Genomic DNA, 22,187 nt, shown 5'->3' with positions numbered 1-22,187 from the left:
GGCCTCTCTCATCTTTTTAAGTTGGAGAATTTGCACAATTGGTGGCTGACTAAATACTTTTTTGCCCCACTGTATATAGTGTACATATTATGAGTCTCTCTCTTTCTATATAGTGTGTGTACTGTGTATGTCTGTCTCTGTGAGAGACTTGGCACACGTCTTTACTTATGACCTTCAGAAGATCAGTAACAATGTTTCCTTGTGTTCCCTGCAGTCATTCCATCAGCACCACACACACACACACACACTGTATGATAATTTGAAGTGAGTGAGTGTCTGTGTTTAAGAATTTACTAGAAATAGTGGAAAGCTTAATATTGGAGGGAGGTATCTTTTTTTGCTGTAACCCTTTGCGGTCTGGAGTTGTGTGTGTGTGTGTGCTTAGGTGTAGATTCAACCAGTTTATACAAATGTGACTGGGTGCATCCAATGGCAATGTCCGCGATAGGTATAACACGGGGAGCCGCTTGCTGATTTGACAATTCCAACGCAGTTCCACCTCCGACATCGTCTAAATAAAACAATAATTATGCTATGCAGTTGTCGGTTATCGCGGGCTAAAGTGGATCTGATTGAATCGAGTACTTACTGTATCATTCCCAAAGCACTCTCATAGTGACCTTGTAATGGCCGACTGGTTCTCTTGAACCCAGATCTCCCAGTGTTAGTCCTAAGACTGTGTTAGCCCACTGAGCTAAGCCTAGGTATTAGCTTGTGGAGCTAATCAGGATTTCAATTGTGAATTTGGAGGTGGGGGATTATTGTTGTAGTTGGATTTAGGGTTAGGGTTGAACCGGGATGTGGTCTTGAAGCCAGAGTAAGTGTAGTGGTTGAAGCTAGGGTAAGGGTAGTGGTTGAAGCTAGAGTAAGGGTAGTGGTTGAAGTTAGGGTTATGGTTGAACCGGGATGTGGACTTGAAGCTAGAGTAAGGGTAGTGGTTGAAGCTAGAGTAAGGGTAGTGGTTGAAGCTAGAGTAAGGGTAGTGGTTGAAGCTAGAGTAAGGGTAGTGGTTGAAGCTAGGGTAAGGGTAGTGGTTGAAGCTAGGGTAAGGGTAGTGGTTGAAGCTAGGGTAAGGGTAGTGGTTGAAGCTAGGGTAAGGGTAGTGGTTGAAGCTAGGGTAAGGGTAGTGGTTGAAGCTAGGGTAAGGGTAGTGGTTGAAGCTAGGGTTACTCATTACATGAGGAGCATGGTTCCACTCTGCTGAGCCCTGCTGTTTGCCTCCTCCCGCTACAGTATCTCCGTCTAGCCATTGTTTTCAAATATTTTCATATTAGTCCTTTTTCTTAGGCGAGAGTTGTGTGTGTGTTTTTATTACACACAATTTCCAAGACAGGCAAAGAGACACAGACCGCTGCCCATACAGACTCTCCAGTATCCCCCAATCACACTCTGATGCACACTTCCCACAGAGCAACAGAGAGCAGAGTCTTCGGGCTGACCTAGGTCTCAGACCAATAAAGGCCCTGCGCCCCGCGGGCGACTAGAGCCTGGAGGAGCCTGGAGCCCAGGTTCGATATCAGTCTAAAGTGGGGGGCTCTGAGGCCTATCTACACCCCCCGCTCACCAGGCACACACATATGGGTTGGATATCAACATGTAGAACACTACAGTGAATATCACTGTATCACAATAGGTGGTGGTATTGTTGGTAAAAACACCATTGATGTTTTTAGTAGTAGAGACAGTGGAGAGAGACAGGAAATGAAAGTTAGAGGTTTGTGTGGAAAGTACGGCGGGACTGGGATTCGATTCCACACTCACTCAGGCATCTACACACAAGGTGGTAGCGCAGGTAACTGCTAGACCCAACACTCTGGCCCCTCAATGCTGGCTCTAATAGATCACTATGTGGGGTGGGAGACATGGAGACCCTGTCTGGAGAGGGGAGACTCCCACAGTCACACGGGAGCGGAGACCAAGAGTCACAGCCAAGACCAACGTTCACTGACCAAACAATCTCTCAAACTGCCAGGCCAGGAGCCCACCTTCTCATCTTACATGGTTATATGTGGAATCACTGTTGTCCTATGCTGGGATTGAGAACAGAGAAATCATGTCTTCCACACAGATACAGTATCTATCCCACCCATCCCCCTTATCCTCCTCCCTATCTTGCTCCTCCTCTCGCCATTACCTCGTTCATCACTGTCTGGTTTGTAATAATATTTCTCGATTCCAAACCTCATTTCCCTCTCGTTGAGATTGATAGCAGTGATGACACCAATCAGTTTATCTCTCTGTTTATCCCTCGTTTTCTCTTAATCGTCTCTCCGCTCAGCGCCTCTTTGTGTCTCAGGATGGGAGGAGAGGGAGGGTGGGATGGAGGGAGGGGGTTGATTGGACACAGCGCTAATTACCAAATGTACTCAGCCACTCCAGTGATGGCAAGCCTAAGAGAATAACTATATACTCACAGTACCAGTATATAGTTATATTCTGTATATACTGTATAACTGTGCTAGGAGATGGATAATTAGTTAGTATGCACAGTGGAGGGAATGGGTTAAATCAAGACATTCTACCCCATACTGCTAAAACATATACTGCTAAAACATATATGCCAAAACCCACAAAGCGGATTGATCAACACAACTGCAGCAAGCCTACTGTGCAATGGAGTACATAGTCTGAACCGAAGCATAACCTATTGCAGCCAATGATATCCACTCTGAAGAATACTCACTTTTTTTGTAGAATTGTTAGGAATTCATCCCATGTGTTTGCACTCACTATAGTTCAGTCTGAGGGGTTGTAGGAGTGCGTTAGGGATATATTGTTGGTCTTGGCTCATACATGGTTGTCCACAGGGGGTATGGGCAGGCAGACAGACAGACAGACACAGACAACTTTAGTACTCTATATCCATACTGAGGAGTAGTATTGTGGTTTTTAACACAATGTCTTGTCTCCATCTGAAATTACACTAAATGGCATTAAAGTATTTCACTATAGTGCACTATATAGGGAATAGGTTACCATTCTGGTCAAAAGTAGTGCCTCTATATAAGTAAAATTGTGCTATTTCAGACACACTCCTTCTCTTCCACCAGACACACAGTAAGGGTTCTTACGTCACCTCCCAGCTCAGGTCAACAGGTGATGAAAGAGGTGTGAAAGAGAGAAGAGGTATGAAGAGAAAATAGATGGAGAAACAGAACCTTACAGTGATACATTTATATCAAGGCATGCATTGTGCCAAAACAATACAGAGAGAAAGGACATAAAGAGAACAGAGATGTGACTGAAAATGAGGAGAAGTTGGAGAAAGTTGATAAATTGCAGATGGGGAGTGAGAATGGGATAAAAGCAAGCGAGAGCAAAAGAGAGAGATTTAGGAGAAGAAGACAGAAGAGGAGGAAGGTGAGGTGTGAGCCGAGGTGTGTCTGTATCACCCCCCAGTAATATTGCCACAGTTTTTGCATAATGCCCGATGAGTCCCCCATCATCTGGCCTCCCCCACAACAATTTCATTACAGACAGCTAATAAATGTTTCATGGAAGAACAAGCTGCTCGCCTCGACGTTATTAAATCTGAGATAATAAAAGAAGAAGAGCGAGAGAAAAAAAGAAAAATGAAAAGATGGGGGTGGACCTGAGAGAGGGAGGGAGAGAGACAGAGAGAGGCAGAGAGAGCGGTGTCAACATTCTCAAATCGGGGGGCTGTATCTCCTGTTTCTGGGGCAACGAGTCTCCTCCCCTCCCCAGTCTTCCTCCCCCTGCATCCCGCTCCACCAGAGAGAGACAGGAAATGAGAAACCGCCAGACAGGATATTGCGTTCTGGTGGCCTGGGGATTAGCTTTTATCTAAAAACACACACACACACACACACACACACACACACACACACACACACACAGACACAGACAGAGAATCATCCATGTCCTCACACATATCACATTCCTCTCACACTCTCCCAAGCATCAAGCACAGTGTTCTGCACAGTTTTCAGTCATTACTCTTTGCAGGTATATTACATTTTTTCATGTTATGCCATATCTGAACTGTCATTAAAGGGTAGTCTTTCAGTCGAGATCAGAGTATGGAATATCTAAAGTATTATTGTGAACAGTGTAAATAGTTACACTGAGAAAAGCTAGGAGTCTATGGATGGAGAGACTGGTCTGCTAGTCATTAGTAATAGACCTTGATATTGTATTTTATACTAATCAGAGAGTCATTCATACTGTATACCTCAAAATGTTTGGAAATCAAATAAGACTGTCTGATGCACGTTGTCTATAACTACACATAGGCTTTGAATGAAATGCCTTCCATCTGCATATGTGTGTGTGATTGCAAGTTGTTTCTGTTTGTATATCACTGTTCTGTGATGTACCGTGTCTGTGACCCATACACTCAAAAGAATGCTGTGTTAATAACAACCCAATTTGGATTATTTGGTAACCCAACGCTAGCTAAATATTGGACAGAACACACGCTGGGTTATTTTGACCCAGACAGGTGGGTTGTGTGAATAACCCAACAAGTTGAGTTGTTGGGATTATGCAAACATGGGTTAATTTAACCATCAATTGTGTAGTTTTTACTCTCATGCTGACTTGACCTAGCAGCTAGGTCTGTTTTTAATATAATCCTTAAATCATTTTCAGCTAGGTTTTATTGGCCACCTGTTATTTTGTTTTTGCATTTGACACATTCTTTTATAATGTGAAGATAATTTATTACATTCTGTATTATAAACTGGGTGGTTCGAGCCCTGAGTGCTGATTGGCTGACAGCCGTGGTATGTTTAAGAAATAAAGCCCAAGGCAGTGTGGTATATGATCAATATACCACGGCTAAGGGCTGTCAGCCAATCAGCATTCATGGCTCAAACCAACCAGTTTATAAAAGACTGTGTACGACGGGTATGACAGAAGTTATTTTTACTGCTCTAGGTACGTTGGTAACCAGGTTACAATAGCATTAAGGTACCTCGGGGGCAGTGGTGTAAAGTACTTAAGTAAAAGTACTTTAAAGTACTACTTAAGTAGTTTTTTTGTGTATCTTTACTTAGCTTTTTATATTTTTGACAACTTTTACTCCACTACATTCCTTTAAAAAATGATGTACTTTTTACTCCATACATTTTCCCTGACACCCAAAAGTACTTGTTACATGATGAATGCTTAGCAGAACAGGTAAATGGTCCAATTCAGGCACTTATCAAGAGAACACGTGGTTATCCCTACTGCCTCTGATCTGGCAGACTCACTAAATATAAATGCATTGTTTTAAAATTATTTCTGAGTATTGGAGTGTACCCCTGACTATCTGTACATTTTAAAAACATGAAAATGGTGCCATCTGCTTTGCTTAATATAAGGAATTTGAAATTATTTATACTTTTACTTATACTTAAGTATATTTTAGCAATAACATGTACTTTTGATACTTAAGTATATTTAGAACCAAATACTTTACTGGGTGACTTTTACTTGGGTAACTTTATATTAAGGTATCTCTACTTTTACTCAAGTATGACAATTGGGTACTTTTTACACCACTGCTCGGGGGTTTGTGATATATGGCCAATATACACTACATTACCAAAAGTATGTGTGCTCGTCGAACAGCTCATTCCAAAATCATGGGCATTAATATGGAGTTGGTCCCCTCATTTGCTGCTATAACAGACTCTTCTGGGAAGGCTTTCCACTAGATGTTGGAACATTGCTGCAGGGACTTGCTTCCATTCAGCCACGAGCATTAGTGAGGTCGGGCACTGATGTTGGGCGATTAGGCCTGGCTCGCAGTCGGCGTTCCAATTCATCCCAAAGGTATTAGATGGGTTTGAGGTCAGGGCTCTGTGCGGGCCAATCAAGTTCTTCCACACCAATCTTGACAAACCATTTCTGTATGGACCTTGCTTTGTGCACGGGGGCATTGTCATGCTGAAACAGGAAAGTGCTTTCCCCAAACTGTTGCCACAAAGTTGGAAGCACAGAATCGTCTAGAATGTCATTGTATGCTGTAGCATTAAGATTTCCCTCCACTGGAACTAAGGGGCCTAGCCCGAACCATGAAAAACATCCCCAGATCATTATTCCTCCTCCACCAAACTTTACACTTGACACTATGCATTCGGAATCAGGAGCATTCTCTCCCAGATTCGTTCGTCTGACTGCCAGATGGTGAAGTGTGATTCATCACTCCAGAGAATACATTTCCACTGCTCCAATAGAGTTCAATAGCGGCGAGCTTTACACCACTCCAGCCAACGCTTGATATTGCGCATGGTGATCTTAGGCTTGTGTGAGGCTGCTCGGCCATGGAAACCCATTTCATAAAGCTCCCGACGAACAGTTCTTCCGGAGGCAGTTTGAAACTCGGTAGTGAGTGTTGCAAATGAGGAAAGACAATTTTTGCACGCTATGTGCTTCAGCACTCAGCGGTCCGTTCTGTGAGCTTATGTGGCTTACCACGTCACGGCTGAGCCATTGTTGCTCCTATACGTTTACACTTCCCACCAATAACAGCACTTACAGTTGACTGGGGCAGCTCTAGTAGGGCAGAAATTCGATGAACTGAGTTGTTGGAAAGGTGGCATCCTATGACGGTGCCATGTTAAAAGTCACTGAGCTCTTCAGTAAGGCCATTCTACTGTCAATGTTTGTCTATGGAGATTGCTTGGCTTGTGTGCTCGATTTTATACACCTGTCAGCAACGCGTGTGGCTGAAATAGCCAAACTAATTTGAAGGGGTGTCCACACACTTTTGTTCCACGGCTAAGAGCTGTGTCCAGGCATTCCGCGTTGCGTCGTGTGTAAGAACAACCCTTAGCTGTGGTATATTGGCCATATACCACACACCACCTCGGGCCTCATTGCTTAATTATAATAAGGTATACCACCTTATTGTATCGCAACAGTGGGATTTATATACGCTTTTAGGGAAACTCATACACTTATGTAAGCTTTATGGATCTAAACGTGTCTGTAACATAACTATACAACAGAACAGATTAACAGGAATTACGTTTACTCTCATGGGTGGCTAAAAATAACTATCTGAAAGCAACAACCATTCTAAACTAGGCCTCCAGTCTAATGATCTGACCTGCTGGATCAATAACCCAGCACAAGTGACCCAGCAGTTTTTAAAGAAAACAACCCAACCAAGTGACCAAACACCTGCAACCCAGCAGTTGGGTCAACCAAACAACCAAGCATTTTTTTTGTGTATGTGTCTGTTTTTGTATGCGGGCATCTTAGTGTGTGTGTGTGAGTCACGAGCGTGTGTGTGTGTGTGGTGGCGGCGGGGGGAGCTGTATCGTGGGGAATGCTGGGAAATTTTAATAACACAGAAGCAGTGCAGGGAGATTTAATAAAAGGAGATGATGTGATTACTGAACCCTGGCTCTGAGCCATCCTGCTTCACAGTGCAATATCCGCTCACACACACACTTGAACGTGCACACACACATGCACGTGGACACACACAATCACACACACATGCTCACACACCAAAATAAAATTATACTAAAGCTATACTAAGATTGTAACATCCAGATTCACTGTAAAGATACCATACCCACAACATCACCCAAGCTTACATTTCCAATATGCTAAAACAAACATTCACTGATAGCTGACAATACAAAACCCAATAGACATTTTCACTAATCCATTCACATGGATGGACACATACCGAACATGCATGCTTACGCACATAGGAGCAAGCAGCTCCACATACACATCAACATACAACTAACACATGCATAACATAGTCTTTGCTGAGATCTGAGGACTTGCATTCGCTTCCCAAGCTAATGTCTCAACAGTCGTAACCCACGGGGGTTCGAACCCAGTCAATTGGTGCCGTGAATTGGGTAGGTCAAAGTGCCAAGCAGGGTAAAATCTAACTCCGTTTGCTTACGAATGCTTGTGATAATTTCGGAGACACCTATATAGGCTTTATAAAGGGTTTATGAAGGCTTCATTATGTTTTGTCTAAAGTGGGACCATTCATCTTGATAGCAGCCATGAGCCATTTCTCTCCCTGGGTTATTGGGGATGTGTCCCAAATGGCACCGTATTCCTTATATAGTGCACTACTTTTGACCAGAGCCCTTTGGGCCTTGGTCAAAAGTAGTGCACTATAAAGGGAATATGGTGCCATTCGGGACAGAGGTGGGTGGGTCTATTGTGAATTACACTTCTATTAGGGGGATTAGACTGATCTACTTAGAGACCTCCCTCAGTGACCATTGCCTTCAGTTTCCAAGTTTATTAAATTCTACAATATGTGGCACTATGAAATGGGATTAATAACCAAAAATCAGGACTTAAACACTGCAGAGGAATTGTGGTCTGGTGACCGTTGTCCCATGTCGCCTTTATGTTGAGTCAATTCTGGCAGTATAAAATGGATTTAAAAAACAAACTGGGATTTAAAGGGGAAATCTGCAGTTCAAATAACAAAGCCGGCACCCTGCCAATGATTTTGTAAATGGCTGAAGGATGGAGAAATGTAACTACTCTCAAATGTATACAGAGCTATTGATGCAAGGACTGACCATCCATGAGATCAAATGTATAGTTTTAACCAATATTCTGAGGCTATCCCGTGTCTGTTTACAATTACTTTGTTTACAAACAAAGCAGTAAAACAATCTTATATTTTGGGTAAGGATAACAATTGAACTAAGCTCATGAGGCATAAGTTATTTTCTTCAATAATTAATGTGTATTTGTTGTGAATGTTAAAGTAAAAAAATAGCAGATTTCCCCTTTAAAATAAAAAATTCTGGTTTGCCATTTTCGGGGCTGTTGGATGAGATATTTTACTTACAATTGCTGTAGGCAATGAGGCAATTAAGAGGAGGCACTTGAAATAACTTTGTGTGTTGTAGACAGAGACAGCTCGGTATAATGGAGTGTGAAGTGAATTGATAGTCGTGGTGGTGGTGTTGCCTGGATTAGTGTTGAAGTGGTACTCCTCGATCGGTGTGTGTGCGTGCGTCTGTGTGTGTGTGTGTGTGAGTATGCGCATGCGTGTGTGTAAGTGTGTTTGGCAAGTGAGTATGTTTGGTTAAGTAAGTATGTGTGACGGTGGTGGGCTGTGATTGGGGTAATTTTCGGGAGTGTTAGCTAGTTTGGCAGACAGATGGATTGAGAGAGATTATCCGTGGCAGCTGTGGTTCGGACAGGACAAGATCACAGATTAGGAGCTCTAATGTGCCGACCTGGCTCACTCTCCTCACCTCTTCCCCTTTCCGCCCTTCAGATTTGGGGTACTGACACCTTCCTCTCACCCAGTCAGGGAGCCTTAACACTTCTCTCCTTCCCTCTATCTCTCTGTCCCTAGTCATCCTGTCACTTTCTCATCTCATCCAGTCATCCCTTGCTCAACAGAAACATTTTTCTCTCTATGGTCTCTCTCTTTCTATGAGCTAAGTCTCTGCACAGCAGACCTATTGTTTGCAGTCTTGTTTAATGACCCAGGATTTCCTGTGTCAATATGTCATCATATGATTAGGCGTGTGCAGGTGTGTGTTTTAAATATGCTTCGATATTGTAGAAATGTATATGGAAGTACTCACCGTATATTGATGAGTAACCTTGGTTTCCTGTAAATATATGTGAGAGTTTGTGGGTTGGGTTAGGCTAGAGAGACCGATAAAGAATGAGGAAAGAGTGTGTGTGTGTGTGTGTGTGTGTGTGTGTGTGTGTGTGTGTGCGTGTTTTGGTGTGTAAAAGAGAGAGGAGAGCGAGAGAGATTAACCCCATGCTATGGCCAATCCCTGGTTATGAGTTTACAGCGTCTGTCTGGGCATCGCACTGTTTAAACAACAATCTAATTAATCCTGTCTTTATTAGTTTCACTGAACTGTGGAGGGAGGGAGCGAAGGAGAATGGAGGGGGGGGGGGGGGATTGGGAATCCTGTCAGAAAATACTGGAGAGCGATAGAAGAAGGGGGGATAGAGGGATAAAACAACTGGAATTCAAGAGGAATTTAAAAGCAGGAGTTTGGGGGCCTTTAAATTGAATTGATATGTTGATGAGAAGAGAATGAAGAGTGGGAGAAAATGAAAGGGGTGGGACACACGAGAGTAGTGGTGAATGAACAAAAAGAAAGTAGACCACGAAGCACGTGAATGAGTGTGTGAACTGTTAAAAAAACTGTCCAAGCACGATACATGTACACATGTTCTCTTTTAAATCCTACTAATTGTGAATAGTAGGTAATGATGGGCTGTACCAGCTCGTTCAATAGATTGATGTAAAGAATTCGTAAAAAAACTAGAATCCATCAACACTTTAGTGCAGGCTCCCTACATGTCAGTTGACTACTGCCCCCAAGTGTCATCAGTGAAGAACGACATTCTAAAGCATTACCATGTAGATGTTAGCTATGTTACATGTTCAAGCTTTAAGTTATGGGAAATGCTGATGTGACATTTAATTAGATACCGTACACAGGTTTGATTGAGAATCTTCACAGGTGCAAATGAGGTCTACTCTTTCAGGCAATCTGTCTCTGCCTTTGGGTGCGTTCCATGTTGTCTTTAATTCAGTCGCTCGGCACATCTCAGAGGACTGCTAATATCATGTTAGTGAGAAATTACAACAACTCCTGCAAGCGATGTGAGACCTGATCATCTGCAGCCCAACTACAAAAGAGACGGTTTGGAAGGACACCTCAAATGAGGCCTTAAAATCTCTGTGCTGCTGTGTGGTCAAGACGGTGTCTTCTGCACATCTCAGAATATTACTTGATCATATTCCTACTGTGATTCTAGAGACATTAAACATCTTCAAGACTGCAATAAAGACAACTTATCTATTACACACTGGAACGCATCCTTTCTCCCCTCTGTCCCTATAGGCTGTTTGTCAGGAAGTGCAGTGCGTGCCTGCAGGTGATTGGGCGCTCAGAGCTGATCATGCGTGTGCTGGGGCAGGTGTACCACCTGGGCTGTTTCAGCTGCTGTGAATGTGAGCGCCGGCTGCAGCGCGGAGACGAGTTTGTCCTGAAGGAGGGACAGTTGCTCTGCAGGGGAGACTACGAGAAGGAGAGGGAGATGCTGGCTGCCATCAGCCCCACACCCACTGAGTCAGGTAACAGGAAAAGACAGGGCAACCAACAAATCAATCAATCAACCAATACAATCACTGGATGGCACTTTATGGTACAGAAAGTGCAGGAGATTACATAATTACACAGTGATAACCTAATGACTTGTTTTTTAACTGGGATTCACTACTAGGCACCATTTGATACCAGTTTGTCTGTCAATTGAAGATCCTATTGTCTCTCTCCACACCCCTCAGTGAAGAGTGAGGATGAGGATGGTGGGGGCGGTTCTATAGGGGGGAAGGGCGGCGAAGGGAAGGACCACAAACGGTCAAAGCGACCACGCACCATCTTGACCACACAGCAGCGCAGAGCTTTCAAGGCCTCCTTCGAGGTGTCCTCCAAACCTTGCAGAAAGGTAAGCAGACCAGGCGTAACACGGTTTATTTATTTTGTTCCTTCTCTCTTTCACTTTTCTGTCTCTCTTTTTTTCTCTCACACACGGACACACGGACACACAGACATATACACACACTGTCCCATTTAGTGTCATGGCTTAATTTATCTTATCTTCAGGTGAGAGAGACACTGGCAGCTGAGACCGGGTTGACGGTTCGAGTCGTGCAGGTGTGGTTCCAAAACCAGAGAGCAAAGGTGAGATATTTGACCTGTCCTGAATCGCCACTCCCCCCGCCCATGACACTAATATAACACTTATCATGAATCTAACGGCGCAATTGCTCTGAAACCGCATGCTAACATTTATTTTAAAGGCTAAAGCACAGTTAAGGATAGTTCACCCAAATAACAATGCAATTTTGGTGAACTATCCTTCTAATGAACGACAGAGCAATAGCGCCATTGGGTCCATTATCAGTGTGCCAGTGTGTGTTGGTCCTGTGCGTTGCAGATGAAGAAGATAGCGCGCAGGCAGCAGCAACAGCAGCAGCAGCAGGAACAGGAGCAGCTGGGAGGGTCCAGGAGAGGGCCGACCAGGGGGGGGAGACAGAGCAACGATGACAGTGAGGGTAAGAGAGGGGAGAACAGAGCAGGGGTTTCCCAAAAGCCTTGTAGCTAACTGGTACTTAACTCGGTAGATATAGAAGTGCATAATTTGACAATTTTTGGTCATTCATGCACAGGAAGATTAGTCTTTCGCTACAAAAGTAACAATTAAACAGAGTAGCTTGCCAAAGTAGCTACGTTTCAGGAAACTCACCTCAAGGCAGGTGAAACAATGTCTCTGGAGGTAAAGGGGCAGGACAAGAGGAAGAGATGCAGGGATTGATTCATGTTCTGTCTCTCTCTTCCCAGACGGTTCTAGTGGTCACGGATTGGACGGTCTGTTGTCGTACCCTTCGTTGCCACGACAGCAGCTACTGGCTCTGGACCCCAACATCTACGGAGGAGAGCCCTTCCGCCATGGCCTCACACCCCCTCAGCTGGGCTCTGAACATCTCCACTCCTACGGTGAGAGAGAGGGAGAGAAACATAAAAAGAGAGCGAGATGGACAGATGGACCAAACAGACAGACACACTAACTCTATTTCTCCCTTTAGATTCAGAGACTGTGTTCCACGATCTGGACAGCGACGGGAGCCTCAGTCACCTCGGCGACTGTCTCCTGGCAGTGGCGGACAGTGGGCTCCTGGCGGGGCGGGTGGGAAACCCCATCGACCGCCTCTACTCCATGCAGAACTCCTACTTCACATCCTGACCCCTCACCCTTGATCCCTGACTCACTCCACTAATCAACACTCAGAGAAGCAGCTAATGGCCAGTTATCCTACTAGACCCAGAAGGTCATCACACCAACCATGCTTGAGCTGGGTCCATATCCATGACCAGGCTTATTGTACATGACCAAGTAAAAGCATAATAGGAAACACCTGGTCATGTTCTGTAGGGAGGAAACCTTAGGAGTGAAATAGGGATGTACTACCTCGACTTATCCACTAAGAACACGTTTTTCCATACCAAACACGACCCAGGTAGCCATTTAATGTCTCAACTATGACGTAGGGCGTGAACTAAATCTGGCTTGCCCGTTACTTACTTAAACTGCATACTGTGTACTAATCATATTACATACTATTTAGAACATTGTGTTTAGTACAAACGTATGCAGTAAGCAACAATTATCAAAACACTACTCATCCATACTGAGAAGGCATCATCGAATGCGCAATCGCTTTTGTCCCCTCATCTGATTATCAGTTGTTGTCGAACACGCGGGTGTGAAAAGACGATTATAGTGCCTAGCGAATTCTACTAGATGGAAAGCCAAAATGAGTATGACATCCGGGCATTTAAAGTTCACTAGCTCTTCAAGATTTCACATACTATAAAACTTTTTTTCACATACTCAAACGTCCTACTATTTAGGACGCAAGTATGGGTATTCGAACACGGCCACTCTCTTTTGCTTGATCCCAACGTCCTACCTGTAGCAGACAGATGTGAAATCCTATGACATCATACTTTATCTGATACTCTCTCATTTGTTTCATATAAGGGAGGGGAGGATTGCCCAGGAAAGCTTAAATCAAGAGCAGTTAAAGTATTTTGAAGAGAAGAAATACTATTTGAATCCAGGTCTGTCAGGTCTGTGTGTTTGTGAGTCAGAAACCTATGTTACTTACTTATTAGGTTGCTAATGAATGGGGAATGTTTCATTCATTTAGCTCATGATCTGACCTGCTTATGGTGTCCACATGGTTAGGGAGTCTTCTTGGCAGCTGGGTTTAGGAGCAGAGTGAAGACACATACCAGAGAGGTTACAGCAGGCTAGGGGCAGAGCCGCCACCAGAACATGATTCAACCCAAAAACCGTTGTATTGGAGATGGCCACTGGTTCATAGCACGAATGGAGTCAATTCAGCCAAATCAGAAAGTTAATGGAAGTTGAGCCTAAATTAATGACTGGAATAAAGGTACAGGTAGATCTGGAGGAACAGCTTTCATTATAGGTTGAGATGAGTTGAAGGATACAGAGTGGCACGCTCGATTTGTATGTGAATGAGTGAAGTATGTGGGTTAGGTAACTTAGGTCTAGAGTTTGCGCTCAGGTTAGTGTGTTAGAATTTTTAGCAATGTTATAACAGGAAATTATTTACACATCACTCTAACCCCTGATTAGTTCACATTAGTCAACATAGCGAAAGGAGATATTTAGACTATAGATACAATCAGGGTCCTATAGAGTAGGCTAACAGGGTCCGATAGAGCAGCGCTTCTCAATCTTGGTCCTGGTGGGGACCCAAAGGGGTGCACATTGAAAAGAGAGTGAAAGAAAAAAGAAGCAATGTTATGCCTGGTCTGCTTACCTTTCTGCATGGTTTGGAGGACACCTCGAAGGAGGCCTTGAAAGCTCTGCGCTGCTGTGTGGTCAAGATGGTGCGTTGTCAGGTGCAAAAGGAAAAAAACAAAAATGTGCACCCCTTTGGGTCCCCAGGACCAGGATTGAGAAACACCACTACAGAGTAGGCTGACAGGGTCATTTGGAGAACCTTATAAAGGAAACAGGGTTGTGTAAAGGAAAGTGTAACGCTTTCATGTAGCTCTGGTTCAGGGGTTTATGTGGGGCTTGCTTGGGAATGCTCAGCATCAGCAAGCCGTATGTGATAACATGGACCAGAGCTAGCCTTCATGTAATTATTTCTTTGATACTGTGAAGTATTCACTAATAAAGGTGCAGGAGTTTGTCCTTGGCTGGAAAAACTCTAGGCCCTAACTAAAATGTAGAAGTTGAATACTAATTGGTGTGTAACACTTAAGTAAAAAGTATGATTAGGCCCAGGAGTCTTTCCTGGTCAGGTCATGTGGTCAGGAAAACTACTGGCCCTAGCTACGATAAACAAGTATGTATTCCAATGTAAAATAATTGTGTTAATATTATTGTTGTTACAATGAATAATACAGTACTACTATAGGTATAATCACTGTAATTATTTATCTTTGATCGAAAACACACCTTACAATAGACGTTGTTCAATATTTTGTACTCTTATGGTTAAGTATTTATGTTGTAGCATGAGCTGTGTGCCACACTTTCAAAATGTAAATAATTATTACTATGAACATAGCACTAATGATAGTATTTTCCTATAGCATATACCCACACTGGGACCATCTTGTGGAGTCCGCTTCCTGTATGATTTCTCATAATTGACCGATGATATATATTTTTTACAGTATAGTATTTACGTGGATATAATTTATTGTGGGATACATTTCTCTGGAAGGTATGAGAAATTCTTATTCTTAGATTGTCTGAAAGAAATTGTTCCAAGTTTTTGTTCTGTGACCTATTCCAGTGTATGTGCTTTTTGCGTGTAATGTCGCCTTTCTTCAATATAACCTGTCAATTCAGAGTCAGACTAAATATGCCTACATTATTCTGAGTATGTGTAAGATGCTGATGATGCAAGGCTTCTTCTGCTACAATGAGTGCACAAAACATTATGAACACCGGCTCTTTCCATGACACAGACTGAAGAGGTGAATCCAGTTGAACTATGATCCCTTATTGATGTCTCTTGTTAAAATGAAGAGGAGACGGGTTAAAGAATGATTTTTAAGCCTTGAGACATGGATTGTGTAGATGTGCCATTCAGAGGGTGAATGGGCAAGACCAAATATTTAAATGCCTTCGAACGGGGTATGGTAGTAGGTGCCAGACGTGCTGGTTTGTGTCAAGAACTGCAACACTGTTGGGTTTTTCATGCTCAAGTTTCCCGTGTGTATCAACAATGGTCCACCATCCAAAGGACATCCAGCCAACTTGACAACTGTGGGAAGCATCTCTGTGGAACGCTTTCGACACCTTTTTAGAGTCCATGCCCTGACGAATTGAGGGCAAAAGGGGGAGGTGCAACTCAATATTAGGAAGGTGTTCTTAATGTTTTGTCACTCAGTGGTATGATAGAGAGCTATAATGTAATTGTAGAAAAGAGCCTCTGCATGTTGTTTGTGTCAAAGTGTTGACCTTTTTGAAGACGGACAATTCTAAGGAAGAAACTCTCCACTTGATTGCGTCTACCTCAGCCTTTAATAATTGAAGCAGAAAAGGTGGCCTGTTCCGGTTAGTAGTCAAAGGGCACATAACTCAACATCCTCCCCCTCGTCTGTCTCTCTATGGTCAAACAGATTATAACTCCACAGCCTCCACCTTCTCCATTTTCCTGGTCTCTGTTCCCTCCGGCCAGTGGAAAGCCTCTTGTTTCATCCACCTTTCCTTAGCTCCTTCAAATTCAAACTTTCCAGCCACCTTCCCCTCCTTCCTGTGCTCCCTCCTTTCACTCAACAAGTGAGTAGCCAAGGAGAGATGTGTGGGAGAGATATCATACATTCCACGGTTGAATATTCTACCATGACTTATTCCAACCTGAAGAAAATGAGCGTGGGAGCGAGAAAGGGGCACCATAACATCAGAGTATGTATCCAAACTGGATGAGTAATAGGACTGAAATATAGGAGTTTAATGATAAACTTCCCCCAAAATAACATTTACAAGAGACCACTACACCACAAACCAGGGATACTTGGATAACACGCAGTTGTGCACAGATGTGAGGTTGCAAAGCTAACTCCTTTACACACATTCATTATCAATATAAATTGTAGAGGAAAAGAGAACCATTTATGCTGCTATCCGAGGTTACTACAGTGTTATAAATATGTATTACACACAACCTGCTGCACAGTGAATATTTTCACATATAGAAAAGAGGACACCTCTGAATCCCATTGTCAGAGAGCTGTAGCATCGAATAGTTATTAAATAACTTCAAGAAATAACCTGTCTTGAATCTTAACGGTCTCAGGCAGAAATCAGTCCCAGTAACTTGTAAATGTCTAACATTCCGAGTTCTCTTGACAAATCCTAAAGTAGCCATGGACAAGAGTCCACTTTATTAATGTACAAAGTCAGGATGTTATGTTATCAATATGACTTGGGCAGTGATTTATCCATGATTGATAGAGCAGTCCGGCGTTAGTATTGCAGGAAGGAGATATCTTCTCTGAGAGGGATGGATGATGGTCACTGCTGGGTCCTAAGAGGGCTGAGGAACCGGGTTCACTGCTGAAAGAGGAGATCTATTCACTTCTTCAACTACTACACCAAGTATTCAAAAAGGTAATCTCTCAGAAACAGAATACCTAAACAAATGACAAAATGACACAAGATGTTTGTTCTGGGATAACCGAGATTAACAAATACATTATGGTGTACGGACACTGGACAGGTTACACTATGTAGTAAGATAGTGCTTTAATGTTTACCTTTGGGGGTACTTGAAGACCGAATATGAAAGACACTGATGTAAAGCACTCTCTTAAGGCCAAGGAGTACCAGTCTAAAGTTAGAATAATCACAAGAAAAGTGAGGGCTGTGAACGAGCCGGAAACTGATCTACAATCAGTGAACACTCACCCACTCCGGCAAGGTCCACTGTCTCGGCACAGCCGAGGAAGCGTGCCACGTGTGCTGAACAAGAGGTAGGTGAGTTCTGGTTCTCTAGTAAGCAGCGTTCAAACTCTGTGAACTCTTTTGAACAGTCTGTCCGGATCTTCTGGATCACAGGGCTGCAGAAACATTGATCAAGAAGATCTTGAAGAAAACTTAAACACATTTTCACATCAACAGTTCTTTACAGTAACCCAACCTAGACCCTCGAAGAACAAGCAGCAGCACAGTGGAAGGGATAGGGCCTGGGCCTAGAAGGAGAACCTGTGCAAAGCCTGTGGTCTAGCGTTAACGCTCCTGGCTAGTCACACATACTGTTCCCCACTGGAGACCAGGGTTCATTCCCCACGTCCACCTTACTGTTCTCCTACTTGCCTGTTTTTCCCCCGTTTAACTGTCAAAATAGGAGTAAACCTAGAGAGGAACCAGAGGGGGCCCACTTTGCTCTGTATCGGGTTTACATATGACCATCTCGGCCAGTCAGTTATAGCCTGGGTACTACCAGTCTGTTTGCTGCTATCATTCTACTCCTTAACATGCAAAACAATGACACAGAGTACAAGGAGTTGAAAGTTAGGTTATGGATTTTAGGCTATTTAGCTAAGACAGTTATACATGCGCAACTGATAGTCAGGGACAACGGCTTATTCCTTACTGTGAAGAGGTACACTGTGCCACCTTCATCTTTAGGTCTTGACAGTGCTGTTGCCATGTTGACGGGTGAGCGGCCACACACTGCCCATAGCTCTCCATCTCCTTATGGCAATACTTGGTGGTGATATCCATGGCAACCTGCCTGAAGGATGACACAGACATGCAGAACAGTTTCTGTGATATGCATAGACAATTACAGTGATGTCCAATCATGGACTGTGTGTCCTCTTCTGTGACAATGACAATTGTGGAAGGAATGAAAAACAAAATTGCCCACTAAGCCTTTGTTTATTGTAAAAAAAGAATTGTCGGAGTAGAGGTCCTTGTGCATTTCAGGTAAAATAACAACTCAGGTAAAATAGCTAAATAGGACAAATAAATTAGCTTGCGGCTCTACGTCTTACAGGAACGCGCTCACCGGGCAAGCACACGCACTGTCATGGATGCAAGGTCCGATCCCTTCTGAAAACAGTGTAATGAAACAGGCAGGGAGCAGGTCTCGAACCCTCGACCTTCTAGCCCAAGGTCCGGTGCGCTATCGACTGTGCCGCAGAGTCGATTTCCGCGCGTATAAACTCAGGGTCGTTACAATATATATAAAAACAAATAATAAATATACAAAAATTATATATATATATATATATATATTTTTTTTAAAAATATATAAACACAAAAAAAAAAATGATTTAGACTGCCACCAATTGTGCAAGTTCTCCCACTTAAAAAGATGAGAAAGGCCTGTACACTTCAACTATGACAGACAAAATGAGAGAAAAAAAATTGCATTGTAGGATTTTTAATGAATTTATTAGCAAATTATGGTGGAAAACTAGTATTTGGTCAATAACAAAAGTTTCTCAATACTCTGTTATATACCCTTTGTTGGCAATGACAGAGGTCAAACGTTTTCTGTAAGTCTTCACAAGGTTTTCACACACTGTTGCTGGTATTTTGGCCCATTCCTCCATGCAGATCTCCTCTAGAGCAGTGATGTTTTGGGGCTGTTGCTGGGCAACACGGACTTTCAACTCCCTCCAAAGATTTTCTATGGTGTTGAGATCTGGAGACTGGCTAGGCCACTCCAGGACCTTGAAATGCTTCTTAAGAAGCCATTCCTTCGTTGCCCGGGCGGTGTGTTTGGGATCATTGTCATGCTGAAAGACCCAGCCACGTTTCATCTTCAATGCCCTTGCTGATGGAAGGAGGTTTTCACTCAAAATCTCATGATACATGGCCCCATTCATTCTTTCCTTTACACGGATCAGTCGTCCTGGTCCCTTTGCAGAAAAACAGCCCCAAAGCATGATGTTTCCACCCCCATGCTTCACAGTAGGTATGGTGTTCTTTGGATGCAACTCAGCATTCTTTGTCCTCCAAACACAACGAGTTGAGTTTTTACCAAAAAGTTATATTTTGGTTTCATCTGACCATATGACATTCTCCCAACCTTCTTCTGGATCATCCAAATGCTCATGTACTGGCTTAAGCAGGGAGACACGTCTGGCACTGCAGGATTTGAGTCCCTGGCGGCGTAGTGTTACTGATGGTAGGCTTTGTTACTTTGGTCCCAGCTCTCTGCAGGCCATTCACTAGGCCCCCCCGTGTGGTTCTGGGATTTTTGCTCACCGTTCTTGTGATCATTTTGACCCCACGGGGTGAGATCTTGCGTGGAGCCCCAGATCGAGGGAGATTATCAGTGGTCTTGTATGTCTTCCATTTCCTAATAATTGCCTACAGGAAGTCTACAGGAATTGTTAGCATGCTAGCTGTTTTTTTATCACGACTAGGGAAGTAGATAAGTGGCTTCATTGCCAAAATCTCGAACTATCCCTTTAATATGGAGGAAAATACAATCATTGGAGCTAATTACATAATCTTCCTATATAGAACATTTTTAAGCAAGCCATCTAAGAAGTGGTCATTTTCGGGATGGAAAAGAGGTTTCAGTGTCAACTTAAATTACCAAACCAAGACAGAAAGCACGCAGAAAAAATATTGAACTATATATATATAGTTATCTACTTCCCCAGTCATGTGATCAAAAACAGCTAGCATGCTAACGATTCCTGTAGACTTCCAGTCATTGCGCTAAAGCTAGTTAGCATTGGCTCGTGAAACTACCTCTAACTTCCTTCACATTGGACGCAGACATAAAAAAAAAAAATAATGGTATCCACGATGGCATTCTGTACTATATTGAATAAAACAACTGGCCTGGCCTCTACTGTACTGTTCAAACTTGTGAAACGTAGCATAGACGTCTATGATTGGTTCAGGTCCGCACCTATCAAATATGTACTTGTTTTGCGGCGGAGCTCATTAACTTAATACCCAGCATGCTTTGCAAGTGTTTATTTTTTACATTTACAATTTGGTTATTCAGCAGATGCCATTACACAGAGCGACTTAGTGCATGCAACAAAGGTAGATAAAAAAACAACATGACAGTCATAGCAACAACAAAAAAATTAGAACATTAATGAGAAAGTTATTGTAGCTGACGTGGTCTGTTCATTTATTCTTTAGTTGCGACTACTTTGAACATCTTTATTAACAGTTTTTAAGCTTTTTAAAAAGCTAACACAAGTGCGTGTGACAGATAGGAGCAATAATAAACATTCTCTTGCAATCTTCAATTGGATCCTCTTTCCTAACCCGTTACGAAAAGTCAGATTTGAAGATAATTTGACAAACTGTATGGATCCCTTCCAGCCGTGACCATGCAGAAGAGCATTTTTGGGGGGGGGAGTACATACTGGCCGTAATGGTAGTAAACTAAGATTCTCATCGAAACTCCATATTTGGTAATCACCGAACGTATCTTGACATTATAATTGTAGTTTGAATTTGAGCTATCTGGACGTTAATGTCTCGAACGCATAGATAGATACTGGTCAAGTCACAACTGTATTTTATTGGTGTAAATGAGTACAGTTTACAAAGTAGATTTACTCAAATAGATAGCTATGAAACTGAATTAAATGCATAACGTTAAGACACTTACATGTTTGTGGTGGAGGTAGTTTGAAGGCTTGTTTAAAAAGAAAGTAAAAAGAGAATCAAGGTTATAAAATGTGTTCACAGCCATACACAGAATATCTACCGCATACACCCTCCTCTATTTCGACTGGTCGAAACACGTTGCATACTGCCATTGTTCTATACCATTGGTCCTGGGTTGTTGTCAATTCCAGATTTGACATCGATTTCTTAAAGGAGAAACAACCGATTGTCCTGTGCTATTTCAACCTGTATTTTGTTAACCCCTGCTTTTAAAATGCTCATTTTAATATGCACTCGATTGAGGATATTTGATGTCAAACAAATGTGTTCAAATCGGCAGGAAGTAACCATACGAGAGCAAAAATGGCACGTTTCCTTACGTGGTTGCGTACACGGAAGCAGCTGTGAGAATGAGCCGATTCAGAAACTGGACCTGACACCGGACTAAAACAACTGGATTGTGTGAAACTGCCTTGCCACCGACACTAATAGCTAGGTGGAGGATAGAGGGTGCCCGGAGAGAGAGGGTCAAAAACGAACGCGACTAAGAAACGGGAATATGGTTGGGGAGGACGGAAATAAGGGGCCGGGGAACCAGCAAAAGCCCCCCTCAATGAACAGCCAGCATGACAGCGCCGAGACTGACGACGAGAATGTTAGCTCAGTGTCGCTGTACCGGCGCAGGCCCCGGATATTCCACGGCACGGTTCTACCTTTTTTAGCCGTGCTGTACCCTGGCTGGTTGTACGTGTGGCTCGGAGTGTACGGTACTTCCGAGTACCCAGAAGCCGGCCTACTTGCTCTCGCCGCCATCGGGATCGCGCACGTCCTCACAGCGCTCTCCGGTTATTGGTCCGTGCACGCGCACTGTTGGCTCACCTGCTCCAAGGTAAAGTGGATGGATCATCTGCAGTTGTTTTGGAATTAGGTGTTGGAGATTGAACTAACACTGCCCAACATAACTGGTGATCACTCTAGTTAGCATTATTTTATGCTCTACACAATGACATTTTGAAATGATGTGTAATAGAGTTGTGCCC

At 43.2% G+C, this 22,187-nt stretch overlaps 3 protein-coding genes across 10 annotated transcripts in view; 2 read left to right on the top strand and 1 right to left on the bottom strand.

The window, feature by feature from the left end:
• Positions 1-15,405, top strand: part of LOC110486105 (LIM homeobox transcription factor 1-alpha-like) — a 28,084-nt gene extending 12,679 nt beyond the window's left edge. The window contains exons 4-9 of the mRNA XM_021557464.3: positions 10,833-11,065; positions 11,279-11,439; positions 11,598-11,675; positions 11,932-12,049; positions 12,336-12,491; positions 12,581-15,405. Coding sequence (XP_021413139.1) covers positions 10,833-11,065; positions 11,279-11,439; positions 11,598-11,675; positions 11,932-12,049; positions 12,336-12,491; positions 12,581-12,738 — 904 coding nt within the window. The 3' untranslated portion in view covers positions 12,739-15,405. The remainder of the gene's footprint in view (positions 1-10,832; positions 11,066-11,278; positions 11,440-11,597; positions 11,676-11,931; positions 12,050-12,335; positions 12,492-12,580) is intronic.
• Positions 15,406-16,052: 647 nt separating this feature from the next.
• LOC110486104 (coiled-coil-helix-coiled-coil-helix domain-containing protein 5) lies at positions 16,053-21,979 on the bottom strand. Of its 8 annotated transcripts, none has more exons than XM_090196181.1 (5): positions 21,861-21,973; positions 21,149-21,175; positions 18,146-18,286; positions 17,458-17,609; positions 16,053-17,106 (listed from the first exon to the last, which is right to left on the bottom strand). In XM_090196181.1, coding segments are annotated over exons 2-5 (324 nt in total). In that variant the 5' UTR covers positions 21,151-21,175; positions 21,861-21,973; the 3' UTR covers positions 16,053-17,077. The 8 variants fall into 8 exon arrangements, with proteins under 8 accessions (XP_090052307.1, XP_021413137.1, XP_090052309.1 ...); XM_021557462.3 differs by having other exon boundaries at positions 21,528-21,946; XM_090196183.1 differs by having other exon boundaries at positions 16,053-17,103; positions 21,861-21,945.
• Positions 21,530-22,187, top strand: part of LOC110486103 (endoplasmic reticulum transmembrane helix translocase) — a 44,274-nt gene continuing 43,616 nt past the window's right edge. Inside the window, exon 1 of the mRNA XM_021557455.3 lies at positions 21,530-22,036. Coding sequence (XP_021413130.3) covers positions 21,707-22,036 — 330 coding nt within the window. The 5' untranslated portion in view covers positions 21,530-21,706. The remainder of the gene's footprint in view (positions 22,037-22,187) is intronic.

This window comes from Oncorhynchus mykiss, chromosome 13 (genome assembly GCF_057628025.1).
Source record: "Oncorhynchus mykiss isolate SJ-2025 chromosome 13, ASM5762802v1, whole genome shotgun sequence".
Classification (NCBI taxonomy): Eukaryota; Metazoa; Chordata; class Actinopteri; order Salmoniformes; family Salmonidae; genus Oncorhynchus; species Oncorhynchus mykiss.
Note: the sequence above shows the minus strand (reverse complement) of the source record. Positions and strands in the feature narration are given on the sequence as shown.